Source organism: Peromyscus maniculatus, chromosome 18, assembly GCF_049852395.1.
Source record: "Peromyscus maniculatus bairdii isolate BWxNUB_F1_BW_parent chromosome 18, HU_Pman_BW_mat_3.1, whole genome shotgun sequence".
In the NCBI taxonomy this organism is placed as follows: Eukaryota; Metazoa; Chordata; class Mammalia; order Rodentia; family Cricetidae; genus Peromyscus; species Peromyscus maniculatus.
The window spans coordinates 49,248,679-49,262,291 of record NC_134869.1 but is presented as its reverse complement, the minus strand read 5'-3'; the positions used below and the strand labels follow the sequence as shown (position 1 = coordinate 49,262,291).

Sequence of the window (13,613 nt, the reverse complement as noted above, 5' to 3'; positions counted from 1 at the left end):
TTAACAAGTTGGAGGTAAAATCCACCTTCAAATTTCAAATGTAAGGAAAATCTCCTTTAGCCTGAATGTTATTTTCCTTTCATACATCAACCAAACAAGCTTACACACACACACACACACACACACACACACACACACACACACACACGAGTGCACAGTACATCTGGGTTACAATGGCAGATGGGGAAAGAATGCATCCAATTCTAGTCTCCAGGGAAAGAAAATCACACTAAAAATACAGTAAAGGGGATTTCTAAACTCATAACCCACAAGGAATACGGGAAAGGAGCAGACAACGGTGGCAGGATTCGAAGCCGTAAAAGCACACTGGCAAATATAAATGGGCACCACCATGCCAGAAGGTCAAATCTTAAACTGACAGAGGAAGACTAAAAGGCCACCTAGGTCACACCACGGTCCACACGACTCTAGACTGGCAGCCAGGAAGCACAGAGCGGAGAATGGGGCTGTGGGGTGATATCAATCCCCTGAAGATCTGGTTCCCTACTTCCCGCCCTCTCTCCTCAGGCTGGGCAGTGTCTGCTCCCACACAGGCTGGAGACAAGGACTCCGATACTCTGAGATACCCATTTTCTATTTTCTCCACAGATCTTGAGTCATAACTTCCACAGCCCTCATGATCTACTAAGTGACCAGAACGATGTGGTTGACGTGCCCTGGGTTTCTGGGGCCGCTTCAGGGCCGTCAAGGGGTAAGAAAGTTTGTTATAATGTTGAAGCATTTTAAGCCATGTAAACCTCAGTCTCATCCATGGTTCCTGCTCCCCGACCCTTTAACCTGCTCCTCTGTCTCCTCGGGGCCAGAACTAAAAAGATGAACTGATCTTGTCCTGCCTTTCTATCTCGGAGCACTAAGCACACCCCAGAGGAAGGTGTGCTACACAGACTGGGTCCCTGCTCACCCAGAATATTAGCACTAAACCACACCGCTTCCCCCAATCAGGTTTCTACACGGTTTCCCATGCTTAATTATCTGTATGCAATGAGATCTCCAGAAAAATTTAAAACAGTCCAGAAAGCTTCAAGATAGATGGGCGCGTGTGCTTCCTGGAATATGGCTAGCCCAGAGAGAGCATGGGGGCCCTGGATCTCTCCCCCTGTCTTAAGTCAGGCATCGCTTGACTTGATGAGGGACATCTCATCAGCCAGGCATCGGTGGCCTTGATGAGGTGGGCTGTTGCCCTGAGTTCTGTGAGCTGCTGCTCTAAGTAACGTAAGCAGTGGACTGTAGGAAAACTGGGTCTAACCATTGCATCATAAGCATAAGTGAGACAACCCGGGAGATATTCTGAAGTGGGGGTACCTTGGTCCACATACATAGTGTCAGAATCCAGGTGAATCAAAAGGCATGCAGCTGCTGTCCACTGCAGAACTAGTTGCTTGCTTGCTGATGGGGTAAAAATCCCTGAATGGACTCTAGCCAGCCTGAGCATCCCAAACATGGCTCTGGCAGGCTTTGCCCTTCTCCCCTATTCCCTCTGCCTTGCTAAATAAAAACTGTTAGATTACATTTATCTGAAGGTCCATTCCTTATTTGGCCACTTCCTCCTCCTGAGGCTGACGACCAAGGTCCAGCTATCAAAGTATTGAAGTCCAGCAATCAGAAGCCCCCTTTGGCTCACCTAATTAACATTCCCAATTAAAAAAATAAACACCTCATCCTAACACAGAGTTTCCCCTTTTACCTTTATAAACCGCCATTTTCCTACAGGCCACGTCTGCCTCCTCTCTATCCAGAGGCAGTCCTTTGTCCTCTGGGACAAATACCCCTGCCCCCTCTCTCTTGCTCCCTTCCCCTTCCCCCTCATCCTCTATCTCCTGTCTTCATCTCATTTCCTGCCTATAGTAGTTGGAATGCCATTGGCCCCCATCATCTCATAGGGAGTGGCACTATTAAGAGGTATGGCTTGCTTGGAGTGGGTGTGGCCTAGTTGGAGGAAGTGTGTCACTGTGGGGGCAGGCTTTAAGATTTCCTATGCTAAGGATACTGCTCTGTGTCTCAGTTGACTTCCTGTTGCCTGCAAGATACGGGGTTCTCAGCTCCAGCACCATGTCTGCCTGCATGCTCCCATGATAATGGACTGAACCTCTGGACTGAAAGTGAGCCCCTCGATTAAATGTCCTCTTTACAAGAGTTGCCATGGTCATGGTGTCTCTTCACAGCAATATAAAAACCCTAAGACAGAGGACCTCACCTAAAGCAAAGCACTCAATGAGCAAATGCATCCAGAAGGCCAGATGCACAATATCCAACCGCCAAACCTTCAACGCTCAATTGGATGGTCAGAAGACTCTGCCCTGGGGAACCTCTCCAGCCCCAAGGGAAGGGCTTGACGGTGCTGGTGTTGGAGTTCCAGCAGATCACCTCCAGAGATGCTCAGTCAGTTAACCCTTCCAGTGAGCCCACGGTTAATATGAACAGACAGGCAAGGATTCCCAGACCCCCGAGAGAGGACTCTGTTACAGCCTCTTTGAAAGTGTCTTCCCCACTGTATCACTGGTGTCCTGATTGGGTTTGTTGGTTTGGGTTTTTATCCATTTGACATAGGCTGGAGTAATCCGGGGGGAGGATCCGCAGTTAAGAAAATGCCTCTATCAGATGGCTGGTAGGTGAGTCTGTAAGGGCATCAATGTCTTGATGAATGATCAATGTGGGAAGATAGAGTGTGGTGATATTTTAATTGTGCTGAAATGTGATTTTATTTGTATGTTAATCAATAAAGTTTGCCTGGAGATCAGAGGTCATTAGCGAGCCAGGAACAGAAGTCAGATGTTGGTAGTCCATGCCCTTAATCCGATCACATGGCAGGCAGAGTCACTGTGTGGTCAAGGACACAGCCAAGCTTGGTGACACGAACCTTTAATCCCAGTACCAACCATAGAGACCTGGAGATCTGTATAGACAGGCAGTGACGAGGAAGTCATGTGGCTGGGCTTAGAGTCAATGAGAAGGCAGAACAGAAAGGCAATAAAAAGACAAGTCAGACAGGAAGAAAGTCTCTCTCTCAGGGGAAGGACGGCAGCGAGTGGTAAGATAAGGGAGTCTTGGCTATTCACTAGTGCTCTGATCTCTTGGGCTTTTAACTCTGTATCTGGCTCTGTGTTTCTTATTTAATAAGACTGTTTAGAAATTTGTCTACAATAGAGTTCCCTGTGAGTGATGCCCACCCCTGGGCAGGTGATCCTGAGTTAAATAAGAAAGCAGGCTGAGTCGGTCATGGTGGCGCAGGCCTTTAATCCCAGCACTTGAGAGGCAGAGTCAGGGGAATCTCTGTGAGTTCGAGGACCCTCTGGTCTACAGAGTGAGATCCAGGACAGCCAGGGCTGCATGAGACCTCATCTGGAACAAACAACAACAACAAAATCAGGCTGAGGAAGACATGGGGGAGCAAGCCAGTGAGCAGTGCCCCTCCTTGGCCTCTGCCTCAGCTCCTGCCTTGACTTCCTGTCCCAAATTCCTTCGTGGCGGTCTATGAGCTGTAACAGGAAATAAACCCTCTCCTCCCCAAGCTGCTTTTGGCCAGGGTGTTTGTCACAGCAACAGAGTAGGACACGTAGTCTCCACACTGCTGTTTCCCAACCACCGTTTCGGTCTCTAGGTAATAGATAATCCATTTAGAACGGTAAGAAAACGGATTGCACCGGGCTAGTGAGATGAGTGGAAACTTGCCACACAAGCCTGATGACCGGAGCTTGATCCCCCCAAGACCAACGTGAAGGTGGACGGAGAAAAGAGACTCCTGAACAGTGTCCTGCCGGGCGGTGGTGGCGCACACCTTTAATCCCAGCACTTGGGAGGCAGAGGCAGGCGGATCTCTGTGAGTTCGAGGCCAGCCTGGGCTACCAAGTGAGTTCCAGGAAAAGCGCAAAGCTACACAGAGAAACCCTGTCTCGAAAAACCAAAAAAAAAAAAAAAAAAAAAAAACTGTCCTGACTTCCACACACCTGCTGCAGGACACTTAAGGACAGAATGCCCGGCTCTAATTCATTGCTGAACTACTTCATCCTGCAAGGAGCTACCGAACCTCTGGCTCTTCCGTCCTCACCCCCAGAAGTGTGCACTCACCTACTGCCAAGAGCTAACTAAGCGAGGCTACTAGGTGCTAGCAATGGAAAAGAAGGGCTGGGTGGCGGTAGTGCACACCTTTAATCCCAGCACTCGGGAGGCAGAGACAGGCAGATCTCTGAGTTCAAGGCCAGCCTGGTCTACAGAGTGAGTTCCAGGAAAGGCTCCAAAGCTACACAAGAAACCCTGTCTCAGCCGGGTGGCAGCGGCGCACACCTTTAATCCCAGCACTCGGGAGGCAGAGCCAGGCGGATCTCTGTGAGTTCGAGGCCAGCCTGGGCTACCAAGTGAGCTCCAGGAAAGGCACAAAGCTACGCAGAGAAACCCTGTCTCAAAAAACAAAAAAAAAACAAAAAAAAAAAAAAAAAGAAAGAAACCCTGTCTCAAAAAACAAACAAACAGACATGAGCAGGCCCTTCCCGGCCCAGCTGATCATCGGTAACTGCTCTACACCATTAGCCTGATACACACTGCAGGACGCATTTCCAACTGTCTTCTGACTCCCACAAAGGGATGCCATGTGACTTCTCCCAGGAACCCCACAATAGACCTGGCCCCAGACCCCTTGAGGTTCATCTTCCGAAAGCTTTTGTCTCAGACAAAGGTTTTACCCCTCCCTCCACAACCAGGCTTGATTTTGCTACTCGGGATTTCAGAACCACGCATTGCCTGAGAATATATACAGAGAGCACAAGTCTAAAGAAAGGAAAAGTCATGCTTTCATAGGAGAGAGATTTTACCCAGGGAAGAATATCCAGGAGCCAGGAGTCAGCGTGTGTGTGTGTGTGTGTGTGTGTTGTGTGTGTGTGTGTGAGAGTGAGAGAGAGAGAGAGAGAGAGAGAGAGAGAGAGAGAGAGAGAGAGAGAGAGAGAGAAGTGAGTAAAGAGTGAGTGAGAGAAGAGGGAGAGTGGGAGAGTGGGAGGGAGGAAGGAGGGGAGGAGGGAGGGGAGGAGGGAGGGGAGGAGGGAGGGGAGGAGGGGAGGAGGGAGGGGAGAGGGAGAAGAGGAGGGAGGGAAGGAGGAGGGAGTGTTGCTCACCCGAAATGTCTCCTGTGAAAGGAGAGACAGAAAGAAGGTAAGAGCTGGAAGATGGGATGGAGTGAGTGCTGTAAAAGCTGTCTTCCAGACATGACGCAGCCATGGCTCTCATGACCGCAGTGACCTACACAAGGTTGGGTCCTTCAACATCTTGTCATGGCTGGGGGAGGAAGAAAGAGCACATGGCCCCAGCCCTCACTAAGGGGCTATTAGCATGCGATGGTGAGGGAGGAGGAACCATTTTCTTCAGTGCCCTGGCCACGGGTAAGCTGCCCGTGCTGCAGTAAACAACCCCATGGCCAGGCTCACACAAGCCACCCTAACGCACGTGCGTCACACAAAACGTTCACTTTTCACCATGAGGTTGAAAGGATGATTAGTTGTGATAAGAAAGGTTCAGGGCTGGAGGAAGGAGACAGGAGAGGGTACCAGGGGTGAGTATGGTGTGCGGATTATTACAGTATTCAAAAAGCTAATAAGTTAAAAGAAGTTCCAGGTCATTTTCAGCTACATAATGAGTTTGAGTTCAAAGCCACCTTGGCTTACATCAGACTTCATCCCTGCCACCGCCACCCCCACCCTGCAAAAAAAAAAAAAAAAAAAAAATTGAGACGTTTAAGATATCAGCCATAGAGCATTAAACCACATGAAAGGCCCTAGTGAGCATGACTGTGAAAGCTGATAAGTAGAACTTAGCACTGTTACTCACTTGATGACATTTGTAAGAGCAAAAAGACAGATGATTGATAGATAGATAGATAGATAGATAGATAGATAGATAGATAGATAGATAGATAGGGAGACATCTGTAAGTCGTGAATGTGACAAAGAACTCTATCAAATCTGTAAGAATATGTCAGACTGTTCATGAAGGGAAATGGGCACCTCACACAAAAGAGTGTCAGGACAGCCAATAATATCATTCACAGGTGCTGAATTATGTCAGTAATCAACAGAATTAAACTCACACAGCCACTACGCCAACAAAATTAACAGACTGTCTGTATCATGGTCGCTGCAGATCCGCCTGATCCTTCATTCTCCTCCTACAGCGTTTCTCACATTCTCACATACAAAGAGTCTATTTCTCGATTCCGAGTGAGCAGGGGACCCAAGGGACCAAGGACAGTGGACTGTGGACTGTCCGGAGCTCTGGAAGAATAGATCTGTTCATTCACGCAGGGCTGCTGGCTGGGGGACAAATTGGCAAACAGGGACCGTCATTTGCAAAGATTCCGTCCAGGTACCTGGACTGAGTTAGCTGTCTGTATCTGTTGCATACCCTTGGACTTTTAATTATGTCTGCCAATCTGCTTGGGCATTTAAATCCTTTTTAGTCATGCTTCTGTAAGCCATGACCGAAAGAAAACTGTTCACTATTACAATGCTGTGACAAAACAAAACAGTCTGAAAAGCAGTGTCTAGAGCCCACCGGCTCCGAGGATAAAGGCTCCTGCCTCCTAACCTATTCATCTGAGTTCAATCCCCTGGTCCCATACAGTAGAACGAGAGAACCAGCTCCCAAAGACTGGCCTCTGACCTTCACATATAGATACATATACGTGTGCACAGAATACATACACACACACACACCTGCACACATGTACACACAACTGCACACACTGACACCTGCACACAAACACACACACACACACAAAGGACACTCACCTATTGGACAAGGCACCTGTACCTTGCAGACATTTCTAAGAAACAGTAAGACTCGGGATGCTCCAGTAGACTTGTTCCTAAGACAAGGCTGCCTGCCAGCTTTCTGAGAAGCCTGTGTGTACTGCTAAGGCTTTGATACGGCCACATCCTTTCATATTTTGCTCATGTTTTCTCTGATCACACCTTTAAAGTTACAGCCATGTTTTATGACTTGATTTGGAATAGCCTTTCACCAACAGCTCAACCAACCTAGCGTTTACCAAGATTAGAAAGTCACGTGACGCCGAGAAATGGCTTCTGCTTTCAGAAAGAGGGGATTAAGCAACGCGGGCAAATATCTCAACAGCCCGTGCTTAGATAAATACGAGGGAAATGTCTTCCGCTCTCAGACAAACACTGACCCTGCACCCCTGTTTCGGCTTGTTTGGTTTGCTTATTTGGAGTTTGGAGGAGGTTTCGTGTTGGGTTTTCTTTGGAGATGCGTCTCACTATGTGTAACAGTCTGGCCTCAAACGCCTGATCCTCCTGACCCAACATTCCTCTCATTGTCTTACAGCCGTTCAGTGGGTTTCCCCACACGCCAAGCTATGTCTGTCCGACCCAATCGTTCAGCCGAGATAAGCGTTTCCTTCCTGTGCAGACTGTACTAACTAAAGCAGCGCGGGCCACAAACCAGGGATTATTCCGTTTCCTGCGCATTACAAAACTCGGAGATGCTGCAACAATATTGCAGAGCCAGAAGGGGGAAATCAGAGCGCTCGTGATCGTCAGTGGGAAACGTGGACTTTTGAGGCTGCTGTCTTCCAGCTCCTTCTCACTCACTCAGTTAAGGCGGCTTTTGGCAAATGGTTAAACTTGCTGAATCTCCGTGTTCTAACATGATGTGCCCAAGGGAGTTGCCAGAAGAGAGGAAGGCAATAGTTGGGCATAAGGCATGCGCTCGATAAATGATCACAGCTGCGCTGATATTTTTAATTAGTATTAAAATGGTTATTAAAAATATTCTTAGGTGATACAGAAGGAAAACACCTTCTTCTTTAAGACAAATTGATCCTGACCCTCTTTCCTGTTTGTTTCGTTTGTACGTTTTTGTTTTTGTTTGAGCTAGAATCTGGCAGTGCAGCCCAGGCTGATCTCACAATCTTGATCCTCCTGCTTCAACCTCCTGAGAGCTAAGAATACAGACGGACTACCACAAACCCGGCAGACAGTGCTTTTTTTCATTCCTACCTCCCTCCGTTGTAAAATGAAGAGACACTTGTCTGTGGTGGTTTGGATGAGAATGGCCCTCAAGGTCTCGTATATTTAAATGTTTGGTCCCCAGTTGGGGAACTGGTTAAAAAGGATTAGGAGGTGTGGCCTTGTTGGAGGAGGTGTGTCTCTGGGAGTGTGCTGTGAGATTTCAAAAGCCCATGCCAGGCCCTGTCTGTCTGTCCCTGTCTCTGTCTCTGTCTCTGTCTGTCTCTGTCTCTCTCTCTCTCCCCTACTTGTGGACCAGAAGTAAGCTCTCAGCTACTGCTTCATCACCATGCCTGCCTGCTGCCAATGGGCCCCACCGTGATGGTCACAGGCCAATCCCCTGAAACTGTAAGCAAGCCCCCAATCAAATGCTTTCTTTTATAAGATGCTTTGGTCATGGTATCTCTTCACAGCTATAGGAGTCACTGCCATAGACTTTTATAAGAAACCATGAAGTGTACGCAGTTGTTTTCACCTGGGTTCTGGGGGGTCCCAACTCACCAACTCCTCACACGAGCTTCTCCTACCCACCAAGACATCTCCCCAGCCCCAACTTCCACATTTAATAAAAACAAGTCAACACATGGTATCTGAATGGGCCGTTGCCAGCTACTACTGAAGAGAGAGCGGTTTGTTCAGCACTGGCAGAGTGGGATCTCGGTTCTGAAGAGCTCCAAGTGTGTTTGCTGTGAGCTGACTTTGCAGAGAGAGTGTGAGGTGCCGGAAGCAGGCAATGGGTGTGAAGTCTGCAGCTCTAAAGCATTTGTACTACCCAGGAAGGCACCCAGCTAGTTGGGAAAGGCTCCAGACAGCCCCACGGTCTCTCGAATAAAAAAGAAAAAAGAAAAAAAAACTGGCTAGAATTGAAGAGACATACATTTAAACTACGTAGGGAGGATACAGCCACAGACTCACGAGTCGAGTTGGGTGCTGGTGGGCACATCTGTCTAAAAGGCACAAATGTCAGTCCTTCTATCAATCAAATACATCTAAAGTCCACCATTAGTCAGTCTCCAGTGACTAATACAAATAGTCCACCAAGCTCCGCCTCCTCTCCTCTGCCCCACCAACCTCGTCCCTCATGTCCTCCCTACACATCGGAGCTCCACGCTTCTACCAGCTTGTGCTTTTCACTTCTTATAGAAAAGCTAAGAATTAAGTAGACAGACACAAAGCTAAAAGAAAAAAATCAAAACCAATCTTTCATATCATATGGGGGAAATCATGTTTACTGAACACATTGGAATCGGTCAGGAGCCATGAAAAGCTATTATGTACAATGCATGCCAACGCTATGTGGACACACAAGCATGCAGATCCATGCACACACACCCTCCTGTCACCCTTCCCTAGCTCTTCAGATAACTGCAGGACTAGAGGAAAGTCTGTCTCCTCAACCACATTCCTCTCGGTGTGGACCATTACGCCACCACCGTGATCACCGAACAGCATTCTGCTTTATATCCATCAGATGAAACCTCTCCGTCAAAACTGTGAATAAGGTGAGGTTAACAAATAGCAATATATTGAAGAGGCAGAAAACACACCATCAAATGGGATTTTGAGGCTGCTAATGCTATTATTGAAAAACTAAGCCCTGGAATGGCTTTCAAGAAAACAGGCACATCTTAATTTTGGAATTAAGACAAAAAAAAAAAAAAAAAAAAAAACTTTGATCTGTTTACATATAAAATATGACCAAAGAAAAAGCGACTCTGACATGCACCCAAGACACTGCCCCAGGCATTTTATGGGAACTTGCACCTGTGTTTGCCATACCTGCTCCCCTCTCCGCCACGCTGCGTGTAAACGAAGAAGACAAAACAAGAACAGGGACATGTTAGCAGAATACCACAGAATGCCACAAGATTCATTCAGAAGTTTCAACCCCTAACAATGGCGGTGGGCCCGTCCCTGCACACTTTTCTAATTCAGCTAACAAGCTAGGCAGCTCTTAGTTAAAAGTGGGCAATGCAAGACGCAGGTTTCATTTGTCCAAATGCTTTGCCCTTCTTGGATTTCAGAGCAGGTGGTGCGTGGCTCTGATGGGTCAGGCCAATCGTTGACTCTCCTCATTAGAGCACAGAGATTATGGGGGAACAAGGACGTGACTTTTAAGTCACTCGGGCTAGCATAAACAGCAACCATCGTCAGAGTGAAGGGTGACCTCAAATCGTGAATAATAAAACCAGGATTTAACATTAGGCATGAAGCATTCATTTTAAGTTTTTAAAGAACAGGGAGCTGTATTGTTTGGTTGGTTCCTGAACTTTTTAAAATACTGCAAGCAGCGTCGTCTGCTGCCGCTTGCTTCACTGACCAGCGCAAGCGGCAGAGCACGGACTGACACCCCAGACCCCAGGACTTACTTCTCTTCTGTGACACAGCCTGCAGGCAGGCTGTCACAATGTCGCAGTTCTTCTGAACCTTATGCAGGAGTCGGTCTTTCTGCTTCAGCTGCCGGAGTAACTTCGCCGACTGGATGCCAATCCTGTACTTCAGCTCTCGAAGGATTGTCTTCAGCTCACTGGAGTCTATCAAGAGAGAAAAAGAATCAACCCTTTGAGAGAGGGCTCTACCCCAAGCCCCCGTGTGCTACCCGTCAGAAGGTACGTATCTAGAAAATGCATTTAAATCCACTCACTCCAGTCTTTCATCCGGGATGACACGGACGTGTTCCGCTAAGACATTCCAGTCCCGTGAGCCACGACCATTCATCTCCCACTCTACTCATAAGACAAACTCTCTAAGGTAAATGTTATCCTTGATGCCGCATGTTAACATGTAAGCAAAGACGCCTGCTTTTACTGTAACTAGCTCCAGGTGCCCACTTACCTTCCCATGCTTGAAAATCTAGCAGCTATCCAGCCTGGTGGTGCAGGCCTAAAATACCACCTACTCAAGAGGCTGAGGCAGGAGGATCCCAAGTTCAAAGCCAGCCAAGTGCACCTAAGTGCCAAGTACACCTAAGTAAGATCCGGTCTCAAGAACGGTAAGTGCTGTGGAGACCGTTAAGTACTTACCATGCAAACTCACCAACCCCAGCACCCACATAAAAATGCAGTCATGGTGGCACACTGGCCTCTGACCGCTACATGGACACACGGACACACACGTATGGACACACATGTACACAAAAATAAGTAAATAAAAAGTAAAAGAGGGCTCAGTGGCAGGGGCTTTGCCTATCATGGGTAAGGTCCTGGTTGTTCCAATCCCAAGACCACAAGAATAGAAAACAGCTAAAAACAGCTCTATCAGTGGTCAGTTAAAAGCAAATCACGTCAGCACGTTTTGTAATGTAGAGGAATGTGGTTGTGCTGGTTTTGTTTTAAATGGGTGGCCTTCTGATGGCCCACTCGGTAAATTTCATTTTAGACCTTCCCTCAGTAATGATCCATACATGGCAGAAAATGTATTTCCTCTAAAAGGATCGAATGATTCCAGATTCTGAGGCTGGAGAGACGACTCAGCAGTTGAGATCACTGACTCCCCAAAGGACTAGGTTCAGCTCCTAGCGCACTGGGCGCTGACAACCACCTGCACCTCCAGTTCCAGGGGATCTGACACCTTCTTCTGACATCGGCAGGCGTGGCACACACATGGTGCACAGACATGTAGGCAAAACTCCCAAACGCATAAAATAACTTTTAAGAAATTCAAAGAACTAAGAACCGTAGTAGTAGTTAATGATAATAATGCTTCTGCATTCCTAAAACTAATGCTCACAATAGTATGAGATAATATGAAAACCCCACTTCGTTTTTGATGTTACAACTTGTATTTCTCTGTATTATGTACTGCTTATGGAAACATGTTCGGATCCCCATGTAGAAATGTGTGTCAACTCCCTGTTTCCCACTAAGTAACGGAGGAAACTGGTCAGCTGGAAAATTGACCAATTTCCTCTCTAAGGAATTTTATCCTTATATGATAAATGGGTTTATAATAATGAAAATTATCTCTAACATTCCCTGAGCACTTAACACACATTAACTTAGGTAAATAGCTTGCCCAAAGGCCGTAAAGCTAGCTAGAAATGGTGGCAGCCTGTCAACTAGGGAATCTGACTCCAAAGTTCAAACCCTTCACCACACACAGTCCAGTTTCCTATCGAAGCCATTTTGGTACTGCCCCTGAAACCACAGACAGACAGACAGACACACACACACACACACTATCTGGATGGGTGCTATGTTGATCCAACAACCAAGTGTTCAACAGTGAGAGAAGGAGACTAATGCCCCGGGTTATCTGCATTATGTGGAACTCAAGTGAACACGGCACTTAGACTTACGTTAGAATGGCTAGCTTTGGCTGGGTGGCGGTGGCGTACAGGCTTTTAATCCCAGCACTTGGGAGGTAGAGCCAGGCGGATCTCTGTGAGTTGGAGGTCACCCTGGTCTACAGAGCAAGATCCAGGGCAGGCATAAAAACTACACAGAGAAACCCTGTCTCAAAAAACAAAACAAAAAACAAAATTGGCTAGCTTTGAGACTAAAAACAATCAACCCAGTGAGCACTATTTCCGCAAACAAGGGCATCGATCACCTGATTGTCTAATCACAGTGTTCTAATGATGTTTATCAACAGACACAATATGTCCCTATGTGGCGCCTTGTTCACCCAACACAGTCAACTACAAGGAAAGAAAGGATTCACGGGCAACTGGGTGAGCAAGGAGATGTGAAACTGGAGAAATGGACCCCTGCAGGTCCTGGGAGTAATTGGTAGAGCGGTTGGCCACGTCACACATGGGACGTGCACTTGCAAACTGTAAACTTTGGCTTGCCAGTTTCCCTCTATGAAAAGGAAGCTAGCAGTTCCCAAAGCTTCCTGGTGGTGAACCGTGAAAAGAGCCAGCCCTCTATAACGAGGAAATCAATTCATAATTTCCAAAACTGATTCTGCTGGTGTTTGAACTATTGCCCTATAGCAAGAGTTTGGGCATAAACACATGTTCTTAGCACAGTTGGATAATTATATATATATAAAAAATGGTCCAACTCCAGCCAAAGTACCGAAGCCAGCTGGGGGGAGGTGGGAGGACGTCACTAGGAAGTCGGGAAAGGAAGCTGGGAACTGTTTACATAGGTAGAAGAAAGCAGACAGATTTATTGCTTTTCTGGGTTGTTTTTTTTTTTCCCCCTTCCTAGAACCAGCTAGACTGGATACAGCAAGTCCAGGAGCACTGTATAATTCTCTTTATCCCTCCCATGGTCATTTAGCACAAGACAATACTTGCAAGAAATGTGATGGTGAATTGCCTTCTGTTCCCCACCCCTTACTAAATTATGTAAATTGAGGTTTCCCTAGATCTATGCAAAAAAAGACAGCTGTAACTAATCCTGATTCCTGAAATACAAGCGGTCATCCTTGAGAAATAATAATAATAATCCTCTCGACCAGAATGTGAGCCTCAGAGTCTGATAACAAAAGAAATATCAAATTAGCCTCTCCTCCGAGGAAACCAAGGCCATTTCTCAGCTCGACTCTCCGGGTCGGTGGAAGGTTGCTGCCGTTAAATGCACCGTGAAGGCTAAGCGCTCACTCAGGATCCCCCCTCAAATCCCTTTTCAGAGA

General features: G+C 47.1%; 1 protein-coding gene across 2 annotated transcripts in view; it reads right to left on the bottom strand.

Annotated features, from left to right (window-relative positions):
- Window positions 1-13,613, bottom strand: part of Tbc1d30 (TBC1 domain family member 30) — an 89,155-nt gene that overhangs the window by 74,257 nt on the left and 1,285 nt on the right. For both annotated transcript variants that reach the window (XM_076554176.1, XM_042263113.2), the window contains exon 2: window positions 10,400-10,564. In XM_076554176.1, coding sequence (XP_076410291.1) covers window positions 10,400-10,564 — 165 coding nt within the window. The remainder of the gene's footprint in view (window positions 1-10,399; window positions 10,565-13,613) is intronic.